The sequence below is a fragment of the Miscanthus floridulus genome, chromosome 10 (genome assembly GCF_019320115.1).
Source record: "Miscanthus floridulus cultivar M001 chromosome 10, ASM1932011v1, whole genome shotgun sequence".
Classification (NCBI taxonomy): domain Eukaryota; kingdom Viridiplantae; phylum Streptophyta; class Magnoliopsida; order Poales; family Poaceae; genus Miscanthus; species Miscanthus floridulus.
In genome coordinates this window covers 119939771-119951608 of record NC_089589.1, presented here as the reverse complement: position 1 = coordinate 119951608, position 11838 = coordinate 119939771, and the positions used below count along the sequence as shown (strand labels likewise).

At 44.7% G+C, this 11838-nt stretch overlaps 3 protein-coding genes across 6 annotated transcripts; 2 read left to right on the top strand and 1 right to left on the bottom strand.

Moving 5' to 3' along the window:
* The first annotated feature begins 16 nt into the window (after nt 1–16).
* Nucleotides 17–3287, top strand: LOC136487064 (phosphoserine phosphatase, chloroplastic-like). Of its 2 annotated transcripts, none has more exons than XM_066484182.1 (8): nt 17–236; nt 455–697; nt 856–988; nt 1068–1175; nt 1675–1768; nt 2087–2236; nt 2312–2365; nt 2857–3287. In XM_066484182.1, exons 1-8 carry the CDS (start codon nt 131–133, stop codon nt 2980–2982), a joined length of 1014 nt encoding a protein of 337 aa, XP_066340279.1. In that variant the 5' UTR covers nt 17–130; the 3' UTR covers nt 2983–3287. The 2 variants fall into 2 exon arrangements, with proteins under 2 accessions (XP_066340279.1, XP_066340280.1); XM_066484183.1 differs by having other exon boundaries at nt 228–365.
* Nucleotides 3288–5570: 2283 nt separating this feature from the next.
* LOC136487061 (protein SPIRAL1-like 2) lies at nt 5571–6347 on the top strand. Its single transcript, XM_066484180.1, has 2 exons — nt 5571–5925; nt 6037–6347. Exons 1-2 carry the CDS (start codon nt 5656–5658, stop codon nt 6124–6126), a joined length of 360 nt encoding a protein of 119 aa, XP_066340277.1. The 5' UTR covers nt 5571–5655; the 3' UTR covers nt 6127–6347.
* Nucleotides 6348–7132: 785 nt separating this feature from the next.
* Nucleotides 7133–11231, bottom strand: LOC136487059 (E3 ubiquitin-protein ligase At3g02290-like). 3 transcript variants are annotated; one of them, XM_066484179.1, is made up of 6 exons: nt 10796–11231; nt 10579–10706; nt 9835–10151; nt 8822–9224; nt 8515–8624; nt 7133–7544 (listed from the first exon to the last, which is right to left on the bottom strand). In XM_066484179.1, the coding sequence occupies exons 3-6, from the start codon at nt 9952–9954 to the stop codon at nt 7518–7520; spliced, it is 660 nt and encodes a 219-aa protein (XP_066340276.1). In that variant the 5' UTR covers nt 9955–10151; nt 10579–10706; nt 10796–11231; the 3' UTR covers nt 7133–7517. The 3 variants fall into 3 exon arrangements, with proteins under 3 accessions (XP_066340276.1, XP_066340274.1, XP_066340275.1); XM_066484177.1 differs by having other exon boundaries at nt 10579–11231; XM_066484178.1 differs by lacking the exon at nt 10579–10706 and having other exon boundaries at nt 10707–11231.
* Nucleotides 11232–11838: the final 607 nt, after the last annotated feature.

Here is an 11838-nt window from a genome sequence, read left to right as displayed (position 1 = left end):
GGATAATTCCGGGATAATTCCAGAGATAGTATTGTGATTTGTGAGCCCACATCTGTTCTCTGGGACCCGCCGCGGGTTGGTGTGGCCGTGTGGGGTGGGTGGGTGAGTGGGCCCTGGGCAACAACAACTGATGGCACAATTGCCAGTTGACACCACCAGCAGTTGGTCTGGGATTTCGGGCAGCAGGAACAGCGTCGGCCCGCGTTCGCCCCTTCGCTTCAAATCTCCTGACGCAGGTGAGCTCATGATCCGTTCTTTGTCCTAGTATTTCCTCTCCAGACTACTCCCCTGTGGATTTTCAATTTCACTGTTCAAGCGGGGAGATTTCCGCTCCGTGCGTTTGGTTGCAGCCGCACGCGCGTGAGGTGTTCGATGCTTTGTGCCAGTTAGAGCTTTCAGGGCCCAACCTATCCTGCTGTCATTCCAACTTCAGGTCGCCTTGTCTGATTTGCAGGTGCGCATGGTATGGCCGACCTCATCTGCTTGCGCGCCGGTCTGAGGAGTTCACCGTCACTTCCACGGTCGTCGTCCACCCGGGCACCACCACCGGCTTCACAATCACAAGTGACAGTTCGATTTACAAGCCCACTGTTCTGTTGTGCCAAACTTTGTAAGAGCCGTCCTTTGCTGGCAGCAGCACTGGAGGTCTCTAAGGACGGGTCCTCCGCGGATCTGGCCAATAGCCTGCCTTGCAAAGGTTCTTCATTTTTCTCTTATTTGGATTGGAAGCCTTCCAAACGATGTTTAATTAGGATAGTCTACCACGCGGCTCATCAGTGTCCACGTCAGATTCCTTAACTGCACTGTGAGTGACTTGGGAGTAACATTCTTTTTTGCTTGCCTGCATGTTTACAGGGGCTGTCGAGACATTGCGCAGTGCTGATGCGGTATGTTTCGATGTTGATAGCACCGTCATCCTGGATGAGGGCATTGACGAGCTTGCTGATTTCTGCGGGGCAGGGAAAGCTGTTGCTGAATGGACAGCAAAGTAAATTCTCCATTGTGTAGATTGAGTCATCTGGGCTGTTGATTTTGTGGGAAGAACTAACCTTGCTTAATGTTCTCAGGGCCATGACAGGGACTGTTCCATTTGAGGAGGCGCTGGCAGCCAGGCTGTCTTTAATCAAGCCTTCTCTCTCCCAGGTGGAGGAGTGCCTGAAGAAGAGGCCACCAAGGTAAGCTCACCTTATTCGAAACTTCATGTTAGTCTGTATGATAACCACTATTTTAACGCCATTGCTTTGCCTTCCTTTTTTTTTTATCTATTTGGATTCTGCACCTCTGCTATTTACCTTTTCAAAATAATGGGTATGTGCTATAGGTGTTTATCCCTTTGCTGTTTCTACCCTTATACATAGAAAAAGTAATTAGTAACAATAATTGACTGTCCAAGTTTCTCATTTTGTGGCAAGACAAAAAGTAAGTAGAGTTAGTACTTCAAATTTGTACAGCCAACCACAGCATTATCATTTTGGCCAATTTGCCTTATGACTTTTGTTGTAGTGCCCTAAGATTTCTCGAAATACAGTATAAAAACCAAGAGAGAACTCACTCAACATTGTTTTCCCCGCACTGCAATAGAGTTAACTATTGTGTTTCTACTTACAAACCAGCATTGGACAATTTCTTGGTCCACTCACAAGATTATTAATATAACTGTCTTTTGGTTTGCAGGATTTCTCCTGGAATGGCTGATTTGGTTAAGAAGCTAAAATCCAATAATATTGATGTGTTCCTTGTGTCAGGAGGCTTCCGACAAATGATCAAGGTAGGTCCTGTAATATGATAGCATGATTCATTTGTGTTGGCTTGTAGTCGAATTTGTATGCTCGTTATATTCTGATGATGGAGCAAACTGTATTTTAATGTATCTGTAGTTTAAGATAGACCTACATTATCAGTTGCAATCATAAATAGGGATGTAACTTCTCATACAAGATCCAAAAAGTACAATTTCTTTAAACCATACTTTATTTTCAGTTGCCAATGTGATCAATGTAATATGCAAGTGATTCTCACATGTATATATAATGGGTTATCATTGACTGGCCCACAATCATCACTTTTATGTTTGCCTTGTTTCCAGCCTGTGGCATTTGAGCTTGGTATTCCTCCTGAAAACATCATTGCAAACCAATTGTTATTTGGCACTTCGGGGGAGTATGCTGGATTTGATCCCGCAGAGCCCACTTCACGCAGTGGCGGTAAAGCAAAAGCAGTGCAGCAAATAAAAAAGGTCTAGTTAAACTGTATATCTTTTGGTTGCAGCCTTTTACTTCTTACTAGTGTGCTAACATTTGTTTCTGTTCAGGACCGTGGCTACAAGATAGTTGTTATGATTGGTGATGGTGCAACTGATCTGGAGGTATATGGCTGGATAATGCCTTTAAAACTTCTATCCTGACAATAGATATGAAGTTATGAGCATGAATATGTCTTATTGGGTAACCAGTAGTTGTTGACACTAACTTCATTTTTGTAATGATATGGGTGCTTCCTGGCTGATTCGATTAATGAGGAATGCAAACCTTTCTTACTGTTTGTGTTTGTCACTCAAATTTTGTAATGTTGTTTCTCTTGTTCATGTAGAGTGAGATAGAAATAATAGGTAACTTCTGCAAAAATATAATTTATCAGGATATGAGTGGGCCAAAGAGTTAATTTTGCTTAAGGCCTGTCGAAAGAAATTGGTTTGCATTGAGGCTAGTAACATCTGGCAGCTGTTCTTTAGTGAATATTTCAGCTTAATGATACAGAACTTCTCTGATATATCAGTGTATAGAAATTTTATTTACAATACTGTACCAAAATAAAAATACTATATACAGTTACATTAATTCACCCATGTCTTTGCAGGCTCGGCAACCTGGCGGAGCAGACTTGTTCATCTGTTACGCTGGTGTTCAGATGAGAGAGCCAGTCGCAGCAGAAGCTGACTGGGTGGTTTTTTATTTTCAAGAGCTGATCACGAAGTTGCCATAAATTGATTACTTTACCGCAACTTATGAACCTTGCATTCTTGGTGCTGAGTGGCTAAACAATTGCGGCCACATTTGAAGCTGTAGGTTTCACTAGCAATTCTTGGAGTTAATTGAATTATCTGGTTGTAAAGTATATTTTTATTTTTTTCCCCACTGTATTTGCATGGTCCTGAACCACAGATGTGGTGGTTGTGTTCCGATGTTGTCAGTGAAGTATCCTCTAAGCAATTGTTGAGTATGTGAGTAATGAATTACATCACAGTTTATTAAGTGCTGAATGCCTGATTGACACCTTTGTTTTGGCAAGTATTGTTGACTAGTCTGTCAAATAGTGCATGTCTTAAATTTAACCAAGAATGCTGACTTTGCTATGTCTGTTGCTATTTGAAGCCTTCGTTGATTTCCCATAATATTTCTATTAGGAAACAGACTATCGACCTTTTGAAACCGAACTATTCGCAAAAACGATTCCATTCAATCTCGATGCTTTATTAAGGTATCTTCTTTTCTTTCTTCTCTTCTTTTCTTTTTGAAAGAGTGTTCTTTTCTTTTTTGTTCGCGTAAAGGCAGAAGCGATCAGGTAGAAGAAAATACAGCACTGCGAGGATGCACACCACTGAATAAAGTACAGGCACTAACACGGTAGGATACACCGACAGAGGTTACCTTATTGCAGAACAATACCATTCCACGAACAAATCATGCAACTGATATGTTCCCAGTCGCCATCACAAAGCATGGGCCATGTTTAGATTGCAAAAAATTTCAACCTGATAAATAGTAGCACTTTCGTCTTATTTGGTAAATATTGTCCAATCGTGGACCAACTAAGCTCAAAAGATTCATCTCGTGATTTCGAACTAAAATGTACAATTAGTTATTTTTTTTACCCACATTTAATGCTCCATACAAACGGCTAAAAATTGATGTGATGGAGAGAGAGTGAAAAAACTTGAAATTTGGAGGTGATCTAAACAAGACCATGGTTCTGCTAATAGTCAGGACCATTAAGCCATGGATTCCTCCATCTGACCTAATGCTTAGAGCAGGACCAACGCAGACCACTCAAGATAGGCTTGGAACAAGTGGAGCAGCTAGGCCATGTTTAGATTGCAACTTTTTGCAACTCGATGAATAGTACCATTTTCGTCTTATTTGATAAATATTGTCCAATCGTGGACCAACTAGGCTCAAAAGATTTATCTCGTGATTTCCAACTAAACTGTGCAATTAGTTATTTTTTTTTACCTACATTTAATACTCTATGCAAGCGACTAAAAATTAATATGATAAAGAGAGAGTGAAAAAACTTGAAATTTAGGGGTCATCTAAACAAGGCCCTATTGTCCCAACGCAGCAGAAGTAGGGGTACTGCTTCGCCTGCACACCCAGCACAACAGCGGGACCACAGGCTCAGGCACCTCTGATGGACTACGAAACCACCAACCCATGCTCTCTTTCCTCCACGCGGAATCCGAGCCTAGGTGGCTGGCCTTAGTGCCTTTTCCTATCCAATCTACTCTCTTTGTCCCGATTTAATTGTCGTTTTTGATTTTCATACCACAAGTTTAATTTAATTTGTAAAAAATACTAACAACATTTGTATTTCTAAATAAATTTATTAAAAAATTAGATTCAAAGATCTTTTCGATGATACTAATTATGTATCATAAATATTAATATTTTTTAATATATATTTTATTAAAATTATTTTTCAGAAAGCAAAAGCGATGGATATTTTAGGACAGATGGAGTACCTTTCTTTCTTTCTCTCCCTCTCATCTTTTATTCTTTTTTGCCATAGATAGAATACCTAACTCTCGGAACCTTGTGATCGCAATAGATAGACAGGGACATATATCAGGTAGCTAGCTGCTGCAGTGGAGCAGCAGATGGGACGTCCCTTTCCCCAACTTGTGGCCTCCGGTGCTTTCTCCAACCACAAGCTGTCAGCCACCAATTGTGGCCTGCTTCCTCGTCAGCTACTCGCTCCGTTTGTAAATATACGTCGTTTTCGCTTCTTGATAAATAACTTTGAACATAAGCGTTTCTTTGGCAAAACACAAATTTAAGAGGCAACATCAGGTGCAGCTACTTAAAAAAAACGCTTGAACATAAGCGTTTCTTTGGCAAAAGAAGCCAGAATATGGCTTCACCCCACGACCACGAGCTATCAAAATTCAAAAATGCTGCCGACAGGCTTTGCTTTGAGCGAAAGAGATTTGAAATCCAAATCCTCAGGCGTTTCGTACGATTTGTGAAAAATTCGCTCGCGAATTGAATGTGCGGAGGAAACGTTCCTCTCTCTCTTGATCTCACCAGTGGTCGGTCGGTCAGACGGTCAGTGAGCGAGTCACCCGATGGGGCCCACGGAAACACCCCTCCATCATTTTCCCAATCATCATGGCGACGCGCCGCCAACCGGAAATTTCCGAACCGCCGCCCGCGCGGGCCCCACACACCCGCGCACCGACGCCGACGCGGGTCCTCGCCGTCCGATCCGCGGGCGCCCCGAGACCAACGGCCGCGATGCGGTGCACCCGCCCCCGCGGCCGCGCGGCGCGCCGCTATTAATAGCGACACCAGCCTCCGGCGATGCAAGGTGGCACTGTAAGCAAAGCAGCTTCCTTTCGCCGGCTAGCGGAGAAGTAGTCGAGTGGCGCGGAGCGTGGAGATGGGCCGTGGACGGGGCGTCAGCTACGGGGGCGGGCAGAGCTCGCTGAGCTACCTCTTCGGCGGCGGTGGCGACGAGCCCGCCGCGGCGCCCGCCAAGCCGGCCGCCGCGGCGGAGCAGAGGGCGCAGCAGCCTGCGTCTGCGGCGGCGGCGGCGCCACCGGCGGCCGCAGACGGCGAGAAGCAGAAGGGGATCCCGGCCGGCGTCCGCGGCAGCCAGACCAACAACTACTTCCGGGCGCAGGGGCAGAACTGCGGCAACTTCCTCACGGTCAGTCAGTCGCCGCCTTGCAGCTAGCTATTCCTCTTCTTCTTCTGTCGTCGTCGTCCCCTTTTGCCTCTGCGCTCCTGACATCGTTATCCGCCACGGCGTGACTCACAGGACCGCCCGTCGACCAAGGTGCACGCCGCGCCGGGCGGCGGGTCGTCGCTCGGCTACCTCTTCGGCGGCGGGCCCCCCGGTAGCAAGTGATGTGTGATGGCCACCTTCTCAGTTCAGACTGCGGAGCAGAGCTCCATCTAGAGCGCCGCTTGCTTTGGCAAAGCATGATTTTTACTAGTTCATCGTAACCTGCTGGATGTGCCGTGACGTGCCGTTAATTTCCAAGGAGAAATGTTCATGTGTATCTCTGTGATTTAGAAATGTTCATGTGTATCTCTATCTCTGCAATTTCATTGGAATCGGTCGTCTCATCAGTACCTGTACGTGTGTGTGTCAAAAACTGACTTTGTCCTGCTTGTTGTTGCATCTGTTCATCACAAGTTCAGAACATGTGTTCATCACAAGTTCAGAACATGTGTTCATCTGAAGTTCAGAACACGTGTGAAGTGTTCCCAATACTAATGGTCCAGATTCTGTTTACGCTTGAAATTGGCACGTGTCCATCTACCATTTCACAGGTTTACGCTTGACTACTACAGGTGCAGAACATCTTATTTGCATTTGTTCATCACGCTTGAATACTACAGGTGCAGAACCTGCCCAAATGGATGGACCATCTCAGGTTCCAGAACTTTTTATATCCTTCCTATTCTCTTGTGAAATAAGATGCCACAAAGCACCTGCAAGCAGAATTCTATATGGCCTACAGCACCTCACTACTGCACAGTCCAAAGTTTAGCACAACTTGACCTCAACATTTTGCTTGATAAAACCACCTCATGCTGGGAACAAAAGTATCTTCTCGGTTCAAAAAGGATGGAGCAACTGAAGGACCGCATTTGCTTACAAATAACGCAAACCAGCTTCAGAATCAACCCATGGACTTTCAAGTCTTCAACACCACATGGATAGGATAGGACGAACCGTGGAAGGTGACAAAAAATGTGGTCCCCTGAGCCTCAGAAAATGGGGGTTACCCTGAGCCTGGAGTATCACCAAGTGTAATAACTCTTCATATGTGGCCATGAATCACAATTAGCGACACCACAGAAACAAACGTTGATCAGACGAACACCGCTACAATGCCAGCATCTCAGTCTCTGAAGCCAAATAGTTATTATTGCAAGAACATCCAGAACCACGGGACTCCAAATGATTATACGAGCGTAGGTCGTTAATTTACAGCTTTCCGATGAAACTATCACCGGACAACCGAGGCACCTCTAAGCCTCCACAAGGCAGAGGCAGGGGCACAGACGGGCAAACGGGGCAACCTTCCCCACTGTTTGAAAGAAATCGTAAAAGAATGTTTATGTGCACCGTTCCAGCATTTGGAGAGCACTCGTACGGCCAAGAGGAACCCACTACCAATTCAGTATTTACAGGGCGTATTTACAGAGAACCTGCTGGGCTAGACCATCTGTATTTTCAGAATGTCATATGAGAAGGTTGTTAATCCATGGTGGAGTCCAGCCAGAGGATTATGTTGTCTCGTCAAACTCCATCTTCTGCATTGAATTACAAAGTGGGAGGTCAATTAAGCGTCCATCAAAGAAAATAACATTCCGTGAAGAAGGAATGGTAAAATAGATCACAATTGCCATCAGTTATTATACATTTATTTATTAGAGTATTAATTCTTGATGAAACTTGAGACAACAAAGGCCCAGCTTACAATTAGGCCCCGTTTGGATCCATGGAATTGAATTCATTTTAATAATCACAATTTAGACACATATTAATTAAGCTAATATGGTTATATATGGACTATATTTGTATATTATTGTTGGCTATACGAGAGAAATACTTATGTGTTCATTTCTACCATAGGGGAGCGAGTTAAAGAGCGTGTTATAAGTTGCAAAGTAGAAACATAGCAGGGTGATCTATAGAATAAATTTCCATCTCCCACCCTATGAATTTGAGATAGGCTTACATGTGAACTTCAGAAAGTGGTGGAATGTCAAATTCCAAGCCAAATAGCATAGTCTATAATTAGATTTCAATTCCTCCAAATGAAAGGATCCAAACGGACCCTTAATGAAAATCAGACACAACAATCAGTAAGCATCAAACTATTACTAATACTTCTTTAGTTTTAAAAATCTGACTCAAAATAAAATTATCTGCAAACAAATCCCTAATGCAGACAGTCCACGTTCCTTGTGATGTATTTTAGCCTACTTTTATAATGCAGACAGTACAGATTTCTTGTGACTTATTTCAGTTCAGCCTACTTTTACATAATTCCAATAACACAACATTCAAACTAAAGGCATTATTGCTTGTTTTATAGCATGTATTTAAAGAAGTTGGAATGCAGATATGAGGCGGGTGACTTCAGTTCCTGTAAGTAAATTCAGGTTACTGGCTTCATAGCAGAACAGGTGAAATAAATTTTGTGTGGGGCTTGATATATGCGTGACAGCAATAATAAACTATAAGTTATAAAGGTGAGTAAAGAGAGAAACAAATTACCTTTCCACAAACAGGGCATGCCTCACTTCTTTCCATCCACTCATAAATACAGCCAAGGTGGAAATGGTGTGAGCACTGCATTACTATCCTAGGATTCTCAGAATCATAATCTGCAATTTAGTTACATTAACATATAACAACAGTGAGAATGTGATTATAAAGTACAACAGAGAAAAATGTAATGCTCATAGTTTTGAACATCTTTCGGTTAATTCGCATGTACCAAAGTTCCGATGTCATGGAAATTTACTGTAGCGTTTTGCAAAAGATACTAGAGAAAAAAAGGTAATGATTACTGCGATAATACCTTCAAGACATGTTGGGCAGATATCTTCATCTTCAGCAGATGGGGAAAAATAGCTGAAGTAATTTCCATGTTCCCTTGGTGGCACCTTATCTCCATAAGCAGAGCTGGAGATTTTCATTTTTGTGCTGTAGTTTGTTTTACTTGCCTTGTCTATTCTACTTGGTGTCTCCATTTCCTCCTCATCATCATTTGCTCTAAGTGGTTCTGATTCCTCTGGGGAATGGCTTGGGCTCTCACGCCTTAACCAGTCACGAGCAGGAGGGGAAAATCGTGGATCATCGTAGGGCAGAGGTCTTGGGGGTGAACGATACGTATCGAAGGAGCTTTCATTTGAATCAACAGGAGTGGCTTCAATAGCTGGAGAAACAGAATGCACTGCTCCAGCTCGGAACAAAACAGTGTACTGAAAACAAAAGAGGAGATCAATATGTAACCATTTCCCATCTGTATCATCTCAACTTAAATGAGCTATTTATTCCAAATCCGAGTTTATATCAGTATATACAATTGAACACTTTTTTTGTATGAGTTCCCATGCTTGTTATCAGCCGCCCAAACATACATATATTAATGACAAAAGGTGTTGTTACTAGAGAGCAATGCAATTTTTTAACCAAGCACATCGGTATGTAGCACAATATGACAATTAATTTGGCCAAGCACTGAAACAACAAATACAATGTTACCAATGAGAACAGTATGCCACATACACTGTTAAGTATCCATTCCAGAATAAATTTCAATCATTTTTCTGTAACTGGTAAAAACTGCATTGCATCGTTTCACTTTGAAATATTTACACAAGATATCATTGCACATTTAAGTTTAACAGAAACAGTTAATAAAGTTCACAGCTTGCAATGTGCAGTGATTACAAACCTTGTCCCACTGATAAATTGAATTAAAAAATGCCAGCTATTATTTTCTTACACCAACTCTACAATGTGCTCACCACTAGCTAGAACGAAATTCAATCTGTAAGGAATCAAGCATCCATGATAAGAAGAACGTACCGCATTGATCAGCTGCTGGGTAAAGCATCTGAGGCACATGCAGTTCCTAAACGCTGAAGAAGCTTGGTTTCCATGGTGGTCGGAATAATCAGGTTGCAGACATGAACAGAAAGCTCCCATAGTCCAAGGAAACCTCAGAAAGGGGTTCCTTGAACCAGAACTCTATAACCAGTAAGCCCGGTCTGATACCGAATGCTCAAAGAAAGTGAACTGATGCAGATGCGCAGCCAAAGCCTCCTCCAAAATCCCAAATCGGTTTACAACAGATGGAGGTGGAAAGTCGAAACGAAGCAACTGCTTCGTCTACTTGCCGATACCTATCAATGGCAGCCAACAAAATCGAGTCATTCCACTGAACGTTTTGGACAGACACAAAGTTGACAACAAAGTTTCATCTTTCTGCAAATTGGGACTTGGACGCAAAGCTCTGGCTCCAGGAGCACCACCAAAATCCGATCCACGTAATCCCCATCCAACAACATTCGAGACAGTTCAGTCTGGCAACACCACAACACAATCCATCCCATCCCATTCGACGCAAGAAGAAATAGTAATACTATCAGGCCAGCTGCACCCAAATCGATTCTAGCGTCTACCAATCGACCTACTCAATCGTACATATCACGGAAAAACATGAGTAGCAAAGGATCGACAGACGTGTGTAACCCACGAACGGCACAAAACCCTGGACAATCCAACCTTCGCGCGACGCAGCTGGCCCCGGAAACAAGATCAAAATCCCACCTTTGCCGATTGCCTCGACTCCGCCCACCGGCGACGAATCGAGAAGCGACGAGGGAAGCGAGATCCGGGGAGAGCCGGACGAGACGAGGAGGAGGAAGGATGAGGAAAAGGGGGAACGGCGGATTCACCTGCAAGAAAGGAAGGGGCGACGGGTTTATGGAAACCTCCAGAACCGCGGAGAAGGAGATTATAGGAGAATAATATCTGCGGCGTTGACCAATCGGCTAAGGAAAGAAAGATGAGAAAGATCCCAGCGTGTCGGGCGGCCCGATTGGGGTGGGGGCGTGGGTGGATTCGGCGCGGCGGCAGGGCAGGCGCTGCTGTTCCTTGCGATTCCGGCTGTCCCTTGCCCTGTCTGTGTGTCTGTGTGTTTATAGGTGGACGGACGCGAGAGCAGAGCAGAGCAGCGGAGGGAGACTTATCGGGACGGGCCCGTGGCGAGAGGCCGGCCCGCGGACCCGGTACGGAGCGGCGCCGTGGCCGTGGTGATGGCGCCGACGCCGATGCCGACGGCCAGCGAAAGGGAAGGAGACAGAAGCTGCGCTGACTCCGTCGCTGCCTAGAGAGTGCCCTGTGAAGATTCTCTCTCCCCCTTTGCTTGGCTCCTTCCTCGCTCTCGCTTCTCCGGGGACAGGGGAGTAGGGACACGGACAGGACAGGACAGGGCAGGGCAGGGTAAGAAGGAAGGCGGGGGCAGCGGCGGGCGGGCGGCACGAGGAAGGATTGGGTGGGGTGACCACCGACGCGTGTTGAGCCATCACCATGTGAGGTCCAGCTTCGCTCATCATGGCGTGCCGTGCCGTGGCCAGGCCGCGGCGCTGTGGCGACGTGGCGTCACGAGATGACGTGTGGTAGAATAGCCCAATCCACGGACCACGGCTACTCCCCTATAGAAAATTACAATTCTAAATATATAAAATTTGTTAGTCAAGGAAGCTATTAAAAATTTACGAACTTGATACCATTCGGACGTTCGGACCGTGTGTCCGCACGCACCTGCAGTACTTTTCTCGTGGCATTTTCGCGTGCCCACTCAGGACCCACGTTATTTTGAACATCACGAAAAAAGAGGATGAGGGCGGCGGAGGGCCCAGCCAACGTCGGGAGAAGGAGGAAACAATCAATCTAGAAGGCGAGATTGGAAGTTACAACATATGTCTAAAAAGCCCTCCCACTTATTTTTATCTTTATTCATCATCATAGTGAGATTGGAAGTGATCTAAGTGCATTGCTTGAGTGATTGTATTTAAAGGCACTTGG

Excerpts from the sequence above, each read along its gene's own strand:
- LOC136487064 (XM_066484182.1), top strand. The coding sequence starts at position 131 with ATGGCACAATTGCCAGTTGACACCACCAGCAGTTGGTCTGGGATTTCG. Across the intron at positions 698-855 it reads CAATAGCCTGCCTTGCAAAG|GGGCTGTCGAGACATTGCGC; the intron begins GTTCTTCATTTT and ends GCATGTTTACAG. Across the intron at positions 1,769-2,086 it reads GCTTCCGACAAATGATCAAG|CCTGTGGCATTTGAGCTTGG; the intron begins GTAGGTCCTGTA and ends CCTTGTTTCCAG.
- LOC136487061 (XM_066484180.1), top strand. The coding sequence starts at position 5,656 with ATGGGCCGTGGACGGGGCGTCAGCTACGGGGGCGGGCAGAGCTCGCTG. Across the intron at positions 5,926-6,036 it reads ACTGCGGCAACTTCCTCACG|GACCGCCCGTCGACCAAGGT; the intron begins GTCAGTCAGTCG and ends CGTGACTCACAG.
- LOC136487059 (XM_066484177.1), bottom strand. The coding sequence starts at position 9,954 with ATGGGAGCTTTCTGTTCATGTCTGCAACCTGATTATTCCGACCACCAT. Across the intron at positions 9,225-9,834 it reads CCCAGCAGCTGATCAATGCG|TACACTGTTTTGTTCCGAGC; the intron begins GTACGTTCTTCT and ends TTTTGTTTTCAG. Across the intron at positions 8,625-8,821 it reads CTGCCCAACATGTCTTGAAG|ATTATGATTCTGAGAATCCT; the intron begins GTATTATCGCAG and ends ACTAAATTGCAG.